Source organism: Colletotrichum gloeosporioides (assembly GCF_011800055.1).
Source record: "Colletotrichum gloeosporioides strain Lc1 chromosome Unknown consensus_93, whole genome shotgun sequence".
Lineage (NCBI taxonomy): Eukaryota > Fungi > Ascomycota > Sordariomycetes > Glomerellales > Glomerellaceae > Colletotrichum > Colletotrichum gloeosporioides.
Window position 1 is genome coordinate 124,805 of NW_025544738.1, and position 15,419 is coordinate 140,223.

At 51.5% G+C, this 15,419-nt stretch overlaps 4 protein-coding genes across 4 annotated transcripts; 2 read left to right on the plus strand and 2 right to left on the minus strand.

The window, feature by feature from the left end:
- Positions 1–268: 268 nt before the first annotated feature.
- Positions 269–1,263, plus strand: GCG54_00010749 (Proline iminopeptidase; the record flags this gene model as incomplete). The annotated part of the gene is made up of 2 exons (XM_045410666.1): positions 269–995; positions 1,052–1,263. The coding sequence occupies 2 exons, from the start codon at positions 269–271 to the stop codon at positions 1,261–1,263; spliced, it is 939 nt and encodes a 312-aa protein (XP_045257757.1).
- Positions 1,264–1,602: 339 nt separating this feature from the next.
- On the minus strand, positions 1,603–7,775 carry GCG54_00010750 (uncharacterized protein; the record flags this gene model as incomplete). Its single annotated transcript, XM_045410667.1, is given in 8 exon segments — positions 1,603–3,865; positions 3,916–6,478; positions 6,531–6,654; positions 6,666–6,941; positions 6,991–7,308; positions 7,362–7,418; positions 7,480–7,688; positions 7,754–7,775. 8 exon segments carry the CDS (start codon positions 7,773–7,775, stop codon positions 1,603–1,605), a joined length of 5,832 nt encoding a protein of 1,943 aa, XP_045257758.1.
- Positions 7,776–13,036: 5,261 nt separating this feature from the next.
- On the minus strand, positions 13,037–14,415 carry GCG54_00010751 (Eukaryotic translation initiation factor 3 subunit E; the record flags this gene model as incomplete). Its single annotated transcript, XM_045410668.1, has 2 exons — positions 13,037–13,954; positions 14,017–14,415. The coding sequence occupies 2 exons, from the start codon at positions 14,413–14,415 to the stop codon at positions 13,037–13,039; spliced, it is 1,317 nt and encodes a 438-aa protein (XP_045257759.1).
- A 504-nt stretch (positions 14,416–14,919) lies between these two features.
- On the plus strand, positions 14,920–15,388 carry GCG54_00010752 (uncharacterized protein; the record flags this gene model as incomplete). The annotated part of the gene is made up of 2 exons (XM_045410669.1): positions 14,920–15,228; positions 15,296–15,388. The coding sequence occupies 2 exons, from the start codon at positions 14,920–14,922 to the stop codon at positions 15,386–15,388; spliced, it is 402 nt and encodes a 133-aa protein (XP_045257760.1).
- Positions 15,389–15,419: the final 31 nt, after the last annotated feature.

The window sequence follows — 15,419 nt, forward strand, 5'->3', positions numbered from 1 at the left end:
TCTTATCCCATTGTTATTCGTTGCTGTCCAATCGCAGTAAGCCTAGGATTATTTGATGAACTCTCGCTCCCGGATCGGCAGGAGCTTATGCGCCACCGTAAGCTTCATGCATGCCTCCGACATACAGCACAAATTTTACTGGCACGATCGGCTGATCATTCACTGCTCAAGCCCCGTTTCGTATCCCCGCTTCTTGCAGTATCAACATTTACCTCCTTTCACTATTTACGAGAGCAAATCACCAGCAATACACTTCGTTATAAACAAGATGGTTCTTATCAAGGTGGTCGAGGGATCAGTTCCTTTTCGTCATCCCTCATTTCCCGAGGACTCGAACCCTCAAACTGCCTATCGTATCTTCGGCGACCTGTCTGCTGGCAGGCCGCTTGTCGCACTTCACGGCGGTCCCGGGATTCCACATGTTTACCTGGCCCCTCTATTCACGTATTACCACAAACAAACCAAGACTCCCGTGATTCTATATGACCAAATCGGCTGCGGCAAATCGACGCATTACCCGGAAAAGCAGGGCGACGAATCCTTCTGGACTGTATCGCTCTTTGTCTCCGAGCTCGAGAATTTGCTGGCTCGCCTCGGCGTCGACAAATTTGACCTCTACGGTCACTCATGGGGCGGCATGCTTGCGGCTGTCATCGCGACGAAATCGGCATCACCAGTCCTGGCGCCGAGGATTGAGAAGCTGATATTGGCCAGCAGCCCCGCGAGTATGAAGCTGTGGGAAACGGCACAGCGAAATTGGCTAAAGGAGATGCCTAAAAGTGTCCGCCAGGCAATCGAGAAGGCGGAAAAGGATGGCGACTACGAATCGGAAGAGTATCAGACAGCCGTGATGGAATACTACAAGGTTCATATGTGTCGCATTTGGCCATTCCCAAAGGCCTTGGCGGATGCTTTCGATGAGTTGGAGAAGGACCCAACGGTCTATTCTACCATGAATGGACCAAGTGAGATTACTATCGTCGGGAACCTGAAGAGTGAGTCCTGCTTCTCCGTGCAGCCTCCTATAAGATGAGCTAACAGCTTGCATTAGGTTACGATTGGAGTGAGAAGTGCAGAGAGATCAAAGTTCCTACTCTGGTTATCCATGGCGAGTTTGACGAGGCGTCTTATTTAGTGGTTGAGCCTTTGGTCAAGAACATTCGCAATTCTAAATGGATTACTATCAGCAATGGGGCTCATATTGTTCACTTAGAGCAACTTGAGAAGTACTCATGGTTTCTGGAGAAGTTCCTACATGGCTAAGCAGGCGGTCTGTGTCGAAACGATGATGCCACTTGAGTGCAGGCGGAGAATAGCGAGAGGGACAATGTAGCAAGTATGCAAAGAAAGCATGGAAGGTTAGCCAGGATATCAAACAAGAGTAACAATGATATCAATTGGCAAAGTCCTGCTGTAAGACATATTCTTGGTTTCCACAATTATGCGTATTTTTCCGATTCATCACCTCTTTTCCGGCTCATCATCTCAACTCGCGAGCCGGCCTTTTCTTTTCTGATGCTACCCATTTGCCCCTTTTCTTTCATCATGTCTCATGAATCCAACAAACCTCCTAACAAATATTCATCTTGGGATCCCATCAAATCAGTCAGATTCTTCGTCAGAAAGCATGCGTGGGGCCCTCTCTCCCCTCTCATTCGGCCGCAGCATCCGCGGGCTTCTGCTGCGGCCTGGCTCGTGAAATAGTACACCCACATCCCTCATTATCTCCTCGACTATGGTGGTGCCAACGTCCTTGTAAGCGGTCTTCCTGCCTGATTCGAGGAAATATTCAAGTTCGTTCTTCAGTCTCCATGGCGCGGTTTCCGTCCGGTAGACCCACTCTTGAAATTCCTTCCTCTCCTGCCTCATGAAGGATTCCCACGGCTCGATACGCTTGTATATCTTGGATGTCAAGGGAAGGTAAGGACTCCATGCACGACGGCGGAACTCAAGATACCCCAAGGAATGCAGAAAGGCGAGGGACAGCGTCGTGTCTTCGGACTCAGGATCCGCCTGAAATAGCTCCTTCTGGGCGGGTTCCGCGACGCGGGGGGCTTTGTTGGTGACAAAGTCTTGCTCAAGGACTCTGAGCACACCGATGAACTCCTCCGAATTGATATCCACAATGCGCCTCTCCATGACCAATGGGACTTCAATCGGTTCATGCATCCCTTTGTAGTCGGTGAAGCAGCACCGTCCAGTAGTCCATACACAAAACCGGCAGAAGTAGAGCGTCTCCTCCTCGGCATCTTTGCCGCACTCATCGCAATAGTACTCGCAGAACACCGCTTCCTCGACACGGTTGTCCTTCTCCCTCACCCAAGGATCCACGACGTACGCCTGTATCAGTCTTACAGCTTCATCGTCGTAACAAGTTCGGAGGAGGAGTAGCCGCGATAGCATTCTGATGATGTAAAAGTGGTCGTCAATCGTCCTATGCTGGGCTGTGACTAATTGCGCGACATACTGTGCGATGAATTCGTCGGCGTTGGCGACAGCCTGGTCAGTCAGCGTTTTGTGGTGCCCTCCCAGTGCGGTATCAAGTGGTTTCTGGCCCCCGAAATCTTCAGCACGCAGCATCCTTTCCCAATGATCCATGCCGGTCTCCCTTCTCAGCCTCTCACACGTATTATGGATCATAGTCATCATTACCGGTACCTCCGTTTGCGGGTCGTCCGTATGCAGTACCGTCTCCCCATAAACATCGGCGTTGGCAATGAAGTCAGCGACCTTGGGATGCTGGAGCAAGGCATCGAGGATCCCAGGTTCACGGTTGTCCACGGCAACTTGCGCGGCACTCCTCCAAGAATTGTCTGATGGTTCTTTTCCCGGACAGAGTTGTCCTTTCACCGGATCAGCACCCAAGTCCAACAAGTACCGCACCGCCGGCAGATCCCCGCTCCTGCAGGCCTCCCCCAGCACGGTAAATCCGACCGAGCTGACGACATCGTCCACGCCAAGACCGTGCTGAATCAGCAGTTCGATCATCTTGTACGCTGGTGCGTCACTATTATTCGTCAAGGCTTTCCAGACACAGGAGCCGCAGTTTGAGCATCTCGGCGTAAGTTCGGCTCCACTGTCAAGAAGAAAGGCAACTAGTTTAATGGCACCGGAGGAGCATGCTCCCATGAGGGGTGTCTCGCCGTCATAAGAAGGGATGTTGATGGTTTCAGGAGCTCTCTCATAGAGAAGCTTGGCAATCTCGAACTTTCCTCGAGAACATGCTGACCAGAGCGGTGTCTCCTGATAGTAGAACGATTGAATGTTGGGTTTGGCCCCTGCTTCGAGGAGACATTGAACAATCTCCAGGTGGCCTTCTCTGGCTGCAATGTTCAGAGGCGTTTCGCACACCAAGCCCTCATTAGCCTGGTAGTTCACCAGCTCCGGCTCATGTTCGACATATAGCTTGCATAAACCAAGATTTCCCTCCTGGACTGCAGCCTGTAGCGGGGTTCTGGGGTCACCAGGTGCTAAGAATCGCTTTGTATCGGCACCGTGATCCAGGAGTAGCTTCACCAACTCTACATCCTTCTCCGCCGCCTCGATAAGGATGTGGTCGAAGTCTTTTGGTACATAGTTGATACTTGGAGGCAACGAATGTTCCAGAAGCAACTTGAGAATTCCCACATTGCCCCCATATACGGCTGCGTCCAGAACGCCAGGGAGATTGTAAGCTTCTTCCAAGGTGGGGTCTGCACCGTGCTTCAGGAGAAGCTCAACCATTGGGTAGTTCTGATTCTTGACTGCTAGCATTAATGGTGATCTTGTATGACGTTTTGCCTTGGGATTGATAGTGTTGATGGAGCTGTTATAAGAGATCAACAGCTCTGCGATATCGAGGTTTCCGTTCGGGTCTTTATCGCCGCTGCTCTACTGTCAGTCTGATACACACGCTTCAAGAATTCGATGCCTTACATGTCTTCCATTCTCCCCGCAACGAAGTCCACGGCAACAAACAGTGGTGACTTGTCGCTTGCCTGTGGATGACGGTCGGGATTTGATCCGGCCCTTAGAAGCAATTCGACGGCCTGGAAGTTCTGCTCGGTAATCGCGTAAGATAAAGCCGTCAATCGAACTGGTGCACCGTTACTGGACTCAGAGTCCGTGAGAAGATCAACGTCCAAGTCCCGTCGTTCAAGCAGATGAGGAAGCCAATCAGCGTATTTCGGCTGCACCAGCAAGTGTATGGCAGCAAAGCCCGCCTCATCTCTCTGGTTGATATCGTCGATGTTGTCTAATAGGTGTAAAAATATGTCGAAATGCATGTCGACGATTGATGCTGTCATTGGTATCAGTCTATCTGGGACAGGAAACTTGATATTCAGGTCGGCCCCAGCTCGACTAAGCTTGTCGATGATCTGATAAGAATATTTCGTTGGCTTGCTGAATGCCTGGTGTATGGGCGTCGACCCGTCTATATCTGAGATGTTGGGGTTGGCCCCGACTCGAAGGAGCTCCTCGACCAGGATCGGGTTTCCGTTGCTGCATGCCAGCCACAGAGGGGTCTCTCCCCTGTAAGTAGACATGTTCACATCTGCTCCTGCTCTCTTGAACGCATCGATCATCTCTGAAATGAGATCTTGATCCGGATCGGTGTTGAATCTACAAAAGAACATCAACGCGGTGGCGCCTATGGCGTAGTCTCTTCGGTTGATGTCGAAGGGACGCTGCAGGAAATGGCGAACCATATCTGGCAGACCCACCGGCTCCTTTGCAGCATGCATCAACGGAGAAAGACCTGCTTCGTCGACTATCATCTCATCATGTCTCTCTCTGAATGAGTCAATGAACATGGCAAGCCGAGGGTAGTCTCTCCACGCATTTTGCTTGAGCCGCCAAAAGAAGCCCCATACTCCGGTTTGCCAAGGGTACGTTTCTGGATCGTCCATGACGTACAAGTCGACAACAAGGTGAACGATATTTGCGGCGTTCGCAGTGATAAGAGCCACGACAGGAGGAGTAATACCATGGGACGATGATATTGTTCCGTCTATGTGGCGACTCCAAGTTCCGTATGATGATGAGTTGAAAAAACGGTGCACTAGGGGTATCAGCTTTGCCGTTTTGTCCCCTGAGAGCTTGAAATGCGTCCGCCAATTTCTTGCTGCGTAATGGTAAAACGGACATTCCCGTTCAGCATCTCTGGAAAGACCTCCTCCAAACATGGGCTGCGAAAGATACTTGAGACAGAGCGACGCCATGTTGGCATGTTGTTCATCTTTGCTGATGTACGAATTGAAGTGGATTCTAAGGGAGGGGTGTAAGGGGGAGGCCTCGAATTCGTCGCTGACTCTGATCAGCCGAGGGCATTGATGCATCAAGATTGTCTGAATATCGATGAACTTCAGACGGGGATTATCGTGAAGGCATGCGAGAGCGTCACGCAAGGTCTTGCCACGAATATGTCCAATGGTGCCTAGGATGACGTGCAGCGCTGAAAGGGCGTAATTGTCGTTGCTAATGTTCTGGAACAAGGGTAGCAGGTTGTAGTCATAGTACTTTCCTAGCTTTTGCGGATATGGAAAGATCCGGCGGCTCATGGAGAACCCGTACTCATCATCATCTCTTGCGGTCGAGAATCCGTCTTCCATGGAGCAATTGGCGTAGACAAAGAATGACTCTGCTTGCTCTTTGATCGAATCTGCCACTTCTGTTGGCGGGTCTTTCGTTGACTTGATGGTACTGAAGTCCTCGACCCTCTTGTCCACGTAAGTGGCAATGTCCTTCCGGATGTCCTGGTCTTTCATCTTGATACGAGTGGCTCTCACGGAAGCCATAGCCATGACCTCGTTCGGGGTGTAAGTGGTGAAGAACTTGAACCTGACGGTATCTCGGGGAAAGAATTGATTGAACGGTCCGGGGGGTGCTGTATGAGGAGGCGGAGGCGGTGTTGAACGAGCGACCGGGTGGTCGATAAGACTAGCTACTAGAGCCAGAAACTCTTTGACAAAACCCACGTCGCATTCGTGGAGCCCATCCACTATCAAGTAGACTGTAATCGACTTTCCAGGACCCTGGCTCAACTGCAGGTGAGACATGATGTCCCGGAGGATACCAAACAGCGCAGCCATGCTGAACCTCCCGTCGGCATCCGGGAACAGGAACTGGCTGCTCAAGAATTCGAACCATTGTGACCGTTCGCGAAGAATCTCTCGGATGAAGTGTTCCATGATGGGTGGCTTTTTGTTGCCTGTTGAACTTGCATTGCAAAAGAATGGGAAGACCAGGTCCCATGGCTTTGATGCATCTCGAGAGAGATGGTTCGCAACAGACTTGGCGAGATATGTCTTGCCACACCCAGCACTTCCGTAAACATAAAAGTATTCGGTCGCGTTGGACTTGGACCATTCAAGAAAGAATGGATGCGTCTCTATCCATGTGCATGTGCCCGGCATCGGATTGATGTCGTGTCCAAGATGAGCATCGTCCCAAGTGCCAAGCCTGTCTATGAGCCTGTCCCGGCGTTCCTTCATGTACTCTAGATTTTCATCAGAACCGGTTCGCAACTCCAAGGTTGAATTAGAACTAACCGATGTTTTTCTTCTTCAACCATGCTTGGTGAGCGTTGCCACCGTGTGCAGCAGGTATTATGCCTGGGGGCAGCCCCATGGCTCGGCTTGGCGGGGGGCGTGGTCGGACAGGGATGTCTACTTTCTATCAGTAACTATCAGAAATCCATGTCTTAGAAGATAACTACCTGGATCCGGTGACGGCGGTCTGGGAACTGGAGAACTTCGCAGTACCGGCGGCGCGGGCGGAAAGAAGACCCTCCTAGACGTGTCTGCCGAGGCCTTCGTCATCAACTCGCCAACTTGCTCAGCCAGCTGAAGATAGATCCTATCCTCAGGGGACGGGAACCTTGTGAGTTGAAAGTGGTCGCAGTCTATGGTTAATGTCTTGCTTTGAGATGAGTCGAGCTCAGCGCGCCGTTTCGGCACTACCTGCTTGGTGTTAGAAAACTCAACATGGTCTTCCGTTTGAAGCTCTCACCAAGGTTTTGTGCGTTTCAGAACCGTCAACAGTTAGCTCAACTCGCCTGACTGCGATGAAGTTAAGCATCTCAAGTTCCGAAGGCAGCCTGTCAAGAAAGGTGGTGTTGACTTCGCGGACGGCATCTGCATATTGCCTTGTGTCGTCCCATGATGGTTTCAAGGATCCCTTTTGGAGACTGAGTGCCGCGATAGTTTTGACTGCCTTCAAAACGCCCTCAGAATCAGTGCCGTGATGTACCGTGTCCAGGAATACAATGCCAGCGATGGAATCTCGGATGTTGAAGTACTCCGGACAACTCAAGGATAATATTACTGCCTTGCTTCGTGTCAATGACGTTGCTTGAGTTACTTCGCGTCTTGCTTTCTTACCTTCTTGACGATGACACCGCCGAGACCATGTGCAATGAAGATTGTTGGTCCTCCTCCCTAGAAAAGCTCTCGTCAGCTGAGAATGCTCAATATACATTGATATCGAATCAAAACGTACACCATTCACTGTGTAACCGGCCATGATTGTTGCGAGGAGTTCGTTGGCGTGGAGCGCGATGCTGGAGGGCGTCATGTTGACTGCGGGATCCGAGTTGTATCCGTATGACCATACTCGCGCTGAGTTTGCGAAGTTGCCGAGGAATTCGGGATCCGAGATCCATATCTTGCCGGATTCATCATGATGCCATGTTGTCTTTGGCGACCCTCCTATGTCATGAACGCAGATGATGCTATCCGAAGTCAGCGTCGCAACTCAACCCGCAAGAGCTTACTTACTTCACCAAAGGCCGCCATCTTGGCGGCACAAGATTCAGGTTTGGAGGGTAAACGCACTCCAAGCTCGGGATGATCATGATGAGCTCTCGATGCGCTGGTAACTGGTTCGCGATTGCGCCTCTCCAGCTTCGTTTGCGCCTCTGTTGATGTTAGCATTGATGAGCAACTCCGCGATCAGGAACGATGAGAAGTTGAAAAGATGCCCCGTCATTCAGCAATAACAGTTACTCCGCCCAGATCAGGCAGCCGCGGCAATGTCTTTTTCATGATGATGACTGCAGAGAAAAGCCAGTCTAGGCGGCCTCATGTGAGGAGTTGACGCTGCTAGGGCTGAACGATTGGATCCTGCGCCACGCGAGCGCGAGCCTGCAGGTGCTAGACAAGGGGGTGGGATGCCCGTTTGGCCCCCAAAGTGGTAAAGGCGTGGCGCCGAGCTAAGGACTTTTGTGTCTTACCAATGGTCCTTTGCTTGTTCAATTATGCAATGCCAGCGCAGCCTGATTTCTGCTGCGGCTGAATCCTTGTTCTGTCCGACATTCTTGTCGTTGCGTCCTTGCTCATGCATGTGCGTCGGACCAGGGTACCTCTTCCGATCCCGGCTTACGGGAAATTGAAGCTATTCGCTCGGGTTCGGTTGGACGTGGTAGTGTGTAGCGACATTCATACTCACTTAGACACAACATAATTGTACCCCCGTTGATCAAAGAGGATATGATTATTGATCTGATCGCCGCGATTCTCACTTCTACATCGAATCATGTTGGAAGTTTGAACCAAGTCCTGCAACCAGCATCTCTTGGGGCCAGTGAGCGGCGTAAGATATCTTTCATGACATAATTGAGGTAATTATGAGGCATTTCCGTGGCGAATGTTGTTTTGGGCTGTGTCTCTTCTCATATCGGCCACATGAAATTTGTACTTTCCTATGCCCATGATTGACTGTCTATACTGTATTCAACAAGTAGCAGTCGCCAGTCTTGAAGCTGGCCGGATGAGATTTACACGTTAAGGTGGTTGATTAAGTATTCGCACTTTCGTCTCAGTTATATTTAAGGAACGGCTTTTGTCTCTTTGCAAGCAGAGACACCACCAATGGTACTGGAAGTGGTTTCATCGTCAGATTCATCAGAAAGATCAGCTCCCGACAGCAATTGGATAGATGAAGGTGCAATATACATAACACAGCCTCGAATAAAGCCAATATTGATGGGATGGTTGCGAATAAGCAGATTCTAGTAATGCCAAAAACTGTTAAAATCCAGTATTGCTTGTGAAGCCTCGCCGTAGTCTACTAAAAGCTTCAAGCTCGCCATTTCCTCATGCTGGCGCCCTTCTGACCCTTCCAAGGCAACCGTCACTTCCCGAGCATGGCCAATGTCCAGTCGTAAGAAAAGATCATTACTTCGCAACCACTTAATAGACGCTAAACTTGTAACGTAGCTCCCGGCAGAGCCGTTCAAACCATGAGGTTGATGCCAGCAGACTCTTTTAAGGGACATGTGACAGATATGTCGGGATCAGACAGGGACGTTAGATATGCGCAGAGTAAAAGTTGCTCTTGAAGTTTCAAAAGCGAACGTCTCCTTAAACGGAAACCAGTTTACTGGCAAATTATACTATCATAGTTGGGCTTAGAGTGACGCATCATGAGAATTCCACAACGAACCGCCAAATAGATTATGCGGTAATGACGTACATCTGCGCCATCCTATGATGTATCATGCCATGGATTCACGACAACTCAACAGCTTCTGGGTAGCGCGTTGACTACCGTTCTGCAAAAACAAACCCATGACTTCTGTTGGTTTCCTATTATCATTCGCAAATAAATACGAGGTGGCCCTCAAAAGAGCCCGGGTCTATGTGACTGCTTCCCACCACGCCAGCCCTCAACGTAGGAGTCTCCAACTCGGTCACTCATGCAGAGGTTGGTAGCAGCAATGTCCCGATGAAGGCCACAATTATCCGAGAGTTGCATTGTGCGCTGCGTCGGTGTGTCTTCAATCCCGCACTCCTTGCAGCCTTTTATCGTGATCGATATCTAATTCCATAATCTTGGAGGACCATCGTCGTCGTCACCAATTACCAAACCCGTTGCATATATCGCAGGTACAAAAGTAGAGTACGGCAATCAGATCTTCAAATCCCCAAAAAGATGTGACTCGTTGATTGTCATGTCGACGTGATCCTTGCTCGCTCACGATGAAGCTCTGATCATCGAAACTTGGAACAGAGGCGCGCATGGCAGGATTGATTAATAGATTACACTCGCTTAAATCCGAAAGCCTTACTTTGCCGGCCGTCATCCTTGTCTTCCACGCGCCTTTCTTTCCACCCTAAATGACCCCGAAATACCCCTCGACAATAGGAAAAGTTCTGATTCCGCCTCTGGATCTCAGTAAAACGTCTCACAGAAAGATCACATCCACAGCCAAGGACATGACCGCGGACAGCCTACTATCGCCATATCACAGTCTCCTTGAAGCTGGACAATCTTCCGGTTGATGAATATTCCTATCTTCTTCAGGACACGGGCTTTGTGTTGCTACGGACCTTTCATCTGCGAAGAAACCTGTACTTCCAGCTCTGGGGCATGCCAAAACGATTTAAGGGAGCCAACGACGCTAGAACCGAAATATGATATTATGCACAGGATGCATTGAGTATGTGACAGGAGTGATGCCAAAGTAAAGCATCTGGGGCATCTAAACAAAGAAAACTCCCAGAGAAAACTCTACAGCTCGTGATTACAGTCATAACGGTGAAAGCTTCCCCTCGTCCAATATGTTCATCGCCATATTCATGTCAAATACCCGAAGTAGCAGATTCTTCACTGCAGAGAGGTAGGGGGCTGAGTGTACCTAATACTGTCTCGGTTGACTGATTGAGACAGGGTTTGAGTCAGCATTGGCATAGAACCTTGCTGGATCCTCGAGCCCATTTGCTTGACTCCGGGTCTAGCTGCATTGTGCGTGACTTCTCAACGTGATAATGGTTCTCAGGCTACGCTTTATGCGTCACGGACGAGTCTTCAATCGCAGCCAGCTGCGATATACAAAGGATCCCTAAATTGAAAAACATCACAACCTCATGCCGCAATTGAAGACCCGGAGCAAAAGAATTGGTATCAACGGACTGTATTCTTTGCTATCCATCTGAGCTCCAGCCCGAAGTCAACAACGTCAGACAGGGAGAAGAAGGTTCCAACGACAAGAAGCAAAAGCTGGCCATCTCTCCTACTCGCTGTGTGAATATTCGTCCCAGAATACACCAGAACCAAACTTGAGATTCGTGGGCCTCCACTTCGGGGATAAAGCAATGACCATCGCCATTCAGGTTGCCTCACAGTGAACCAGGTGAGAACATGCCACGTTCTCTGCAAATCACCCCTTGAGACCAGCGCATTGCGGCTGAGGCTGAGATGGGTTTCGTCTCCCAAAGACACTTTATAGTCACTGCACTATGACACAAAAAGTCACATGATTTCGGATCGATGCCGTACGTCTCTTGCTGTCGCCAGCATACACCCACATTGATTGGTCTCTCGTATATGAGAAGTCTTGACCATTCTATCGCTTTCGAGTTGTCAACGCTATGTGTTCCTTGCAGGCTTCGACCATCATCACATGGACCGACATGATGCCAGCTTGACAAGTTACACATATACAGACCACATCGCCCTTCGCGCCAATCATCACCATCTTCAATTCTTAGTACATTCATTCCGAATACCGCGGTAGCAACACACCCGATGACCAGCACACTTAAGAGTCCCCGATGAACGACCACGGCTAAGCATCAAGCTACATTGTCGACGTCTTATGGAAAGTGCCTCAGCCAGAAATCACAACGATCGACGTTATCAGTGTTATTTGTACGAATATTTCCGGTGCCACAGTTTCTAATTTACCTAGGCATATTATTTATATTACGATCATGCCTGTGCTTCGAGAAGAAACGTACGCCCTGCCCTGGGGCATGTTGAGACTATTTAAGAGGGATAATAGCAATTAGGCGGCATGCTATACAACCCCAAATACAATGTGTGCCAACCACTCGTCCAAAACGGTTTATTCCAGCCCCGAAGCTCCAACTTTCCAAGATCTCTATCACACGCATTGCCCTCTCGATAATGGTATCGCTCCAACCACTAGCAAGACACAAAGCCTTCTCCTATTCAACCAGATCATGACCTTATTCGCACCGAAATACACGTGATCACAACCCCAAGAGCTGAGTAACCCAGTGCACCACGTAGATTCAGCGTCTTGCAGCAGACCGTGCTAAAGCTGGACCGAACCAGCATCGAAACTGCTTGTCTCCGTTCATCAACATCCAAAAGCGAAGCGTCGTGCGCATTGCCGCCTCGAACCACCATCTCCCAGGCTAAATTGCTTGGATTTTATATTACGGCACAGGGAACACAGACACAGGGCCGGATGGGGTATAAAGTCTCGGTCTGGGGGACTCTCGAAAGTTGAAGCGGCAACGGAGAGCAAATGAGCGCTTTGACTATGTGTTGGAGATTCGTTCTCCATTTGAGCTTCAATCCCCAGTCGACAACAACACACAAGTAACCTGAGGATGGCCAAGTAGGTCATCATTCCTCATCTGTATTTACCTCCCAGTATTCAGAGTCCACTACACCGAATATCATGTGAGGGTCATAAGGCCTCGAAGGAGTCGCAACTGCTCAGGCTGAAATATCTAGCTTGCAAACCACACAAGGCGGTGAAATTTCGCTGGCAATGGAAACACCAAAGACCGAAGGCATTCTGGGTTGCGGAATAACTCCTCTTCCAAGAGCACATTTATATAGGTCACATCACAAGACACAAAAGATTTCATAACTGTAAACATTTCAATAAAGCAGCAAAAGGGCAAGGGGGACATCTTCCCTCTAGGCCTCCCCGCTGCCACTTCGTTGCTGCTGCTGACCCCCTTTAGGATAAAGAGTAAAAAGATACCCCGTTTTTGCCCTGAAAACGCCGTGCCAATGCAAAAAGAAGCCTTTCGGGGGGGACAAATATCTTTTGCTTCAAACCACGAAACCAGCCCAGCCTTACTCAATCCATGAAGCTAGTCTGCGCCCCACCTCTCCGGCCGGGCTCGGTTGGCTTCTTTGCATGCGGTCTATCGTTAAAAAAGAAGAAGAACCTGGCCTGGCATCCTTTCCTTTTTTTTGCATCGTAGTAGTTCTTCTCTTCCCCCACCTATATCCTCCCCCCTTATAGAGTTCATTCATTATCCCAACCGTTTCCTTTTTACACAAACGCCTCTCAAGACTTGGACACCGCGGCGGTGAGGACCTGGGTCCTGAAGAAGCCGCCCTTGGTCTTCTCGATGACCTGCTGGTAGACGTTGTTGGGCGGGTGGTTCATGATGACGGTGCCCTCCTGGCTGTCGATCTTGGCGTCGAGGCGGGTCTCGCGGATGAGGTTGACGATCCACTTCTCGCCGTCGTCGGGGTTGAGGCCGAGCTTGGCGGACAGGTCGCGGATGTTCATGCGGCTGAAGATCTTGCAGTAGCTCTCGCAGATGAGGTGGCGCGCGGCGTCCACGAACGCGTCGGAGGAGCTCATGAGGAAGAAGTCGGCGCGGCAGACCTCCTCGGCCTTGCGCAGAGCCTCGCGGGCGGCGTTGAAGTCGTGCGCGACGTACAGCGCCGAGACGAACTCGGTGATGGGGTCGCTGTACTCGTAAGCCTCCTGGCGGACGTAGCGGATGACGTCCTTCATCTGCTTCTGGTGCAGGGAGGAGTTGCGGGAGCGGGAGCGGCCGGTGATGACGGCGGCGATGAGGTAGCGCAGGACCCAGGGGCACGAGGTCTGGATGGTGTTGATGTAGGCGGCGGAGAAGAAGAGGTCGAGGACGGCCTCGCGGGCGCCGTCGTGGTTGAAGAGGGGGAAGAGGGCCCAGTGGACGAGCATGGTGCGGTGGTCGAGCTGCGCGCGCGGGTTGTTGTAGAGCTTGGAGTCGATGCCCTCCTTGACCTTGAGGATCTCCTCGACGGAGGCGTCCCAGTTGGTCGTGAGGATCTCGGAGGCGAGCTTACCCCAGGTGGCCGAGGAGACGCGGTCGTTGTCGGTGGAGAGGACGCGGAACTGGTAGAGGAGCTCGGCGGCGGCGCCGTAGTTGCCGCAGCGGAACTGGAACTGGCCGAACTCGTAGAGGGCGTTGACCATCTCGATGGTGACCTGAAAATCGTGTGTCAGCTTGCTGATCTACGTCAGGACAGGCAGACGCGGGACAAACTCACATCGTGGTCCTTCTTAAGGAACTCCAAGTTGGCAACCTTGTCGCTGCGCAGCGCGCCAACGACGTCCTCGCGGGTCAGCAGCTCCGAGATCTTGGCCGTGTCGGCCTCGTACTTCTCAAGCTGGGCAATGACCTCGTTGCGCTTCTTGGTGTACTCGGCGGGGGGCTCGCTGCCGCCGTTGAGGTCCTGGTAGAGCTGGGCGACGTAGTCGGCCATGTTGGTGTCCTCGAGCAGCTTGATCTTGCCGGCGAGAATCTTGCGCGCCTTGTCGTCGTCGCCCTTCTCCTCGGCGCGGCCGGCCTCGAACTCGATCAGGGGGAAGACCAGGTGGCGGGACAGCTGGGACGCGAGCTTGGGCAGGATGCTCTCGCCGTCGAGGGCGGCGTAGACTTCCTCCATGATGGGCGAAGTTGTTTGTGAGGGGTGTTTCGGGTTCGGTTAGGAGAAGATGGACAAATCGGTGCCGAAGACGGGTGACGTCGTCGGGATCGTGATCGGAGGCGGGGGGAGGGAGGTGTCGCGGTTCGGCCGTCCTTTCGCAAGTCGCACGTTATTTTTTGCTCAGATTTGTTTTCTCCGGCTGAGGGGCAGGCTCAGAAGAGTTTTGGCCATTTTCGCCAAAGGCAAGAATTGGTGGGGGGTTTTGCGGCGTGCCGTGGTTTTGCCGGTCCGCCTAAATCACTCAGAACTGGACCGTGTGCCTACTCCCTTCTGTAAGGTCCCTGATTAGGTAAGGTGAGATATGGCACACGGACCAGGAACGTCGGTTCTACCGAGCTTCAACCGGCGCGAATCCCTTCGCTGGAAACCTCTGATGCTGAAGCTCTTGTCGACGGCCAGCGGACCCCTCCACGACGACGACAATCCTCCTTCCGGCACCGATCCGCTCGTCCTGCCGCAAATATGAACTGCGCAACTCTCAGAACGGCCTTCGTCAGGCCAGCCACCTTCCTTCCCAGATCCGCCATCCTCCCCACCGTCCGATTCTCCTCCACAGCAACACCCGTCTCAAAACCGTACCTGGTCAACCTGACGGCCTCCAACTCCTTCCCCGTCTACAGGGACGACAAGGCCGCCGGATCCAGCAAGCGCACAGTCATCAAGAAGATCGAGGGCGACCGCAAGGCCCTGATCACCGACGTCTCCGCAGCGCTCAAGGTTCCCAAGGAGAACTTCAGAATCAACCCGGTAACACAGCACGTTGAGATCAAGGTACGTAGAGCACAGTCGCTATGACGAAATTCTAAATGTATAGGCCTTAAGCTGACTTGCATAATAGGGCCACCACACGACAGAAATCAAGGAGTTTCTTGCAACCACATTCGGCAACCCGAAGATCCCCAAGACGACACCGACGGAGGTCAAGGCATGAGGCCAGGGAATGGCGTGGCGAGGCTGCGCTG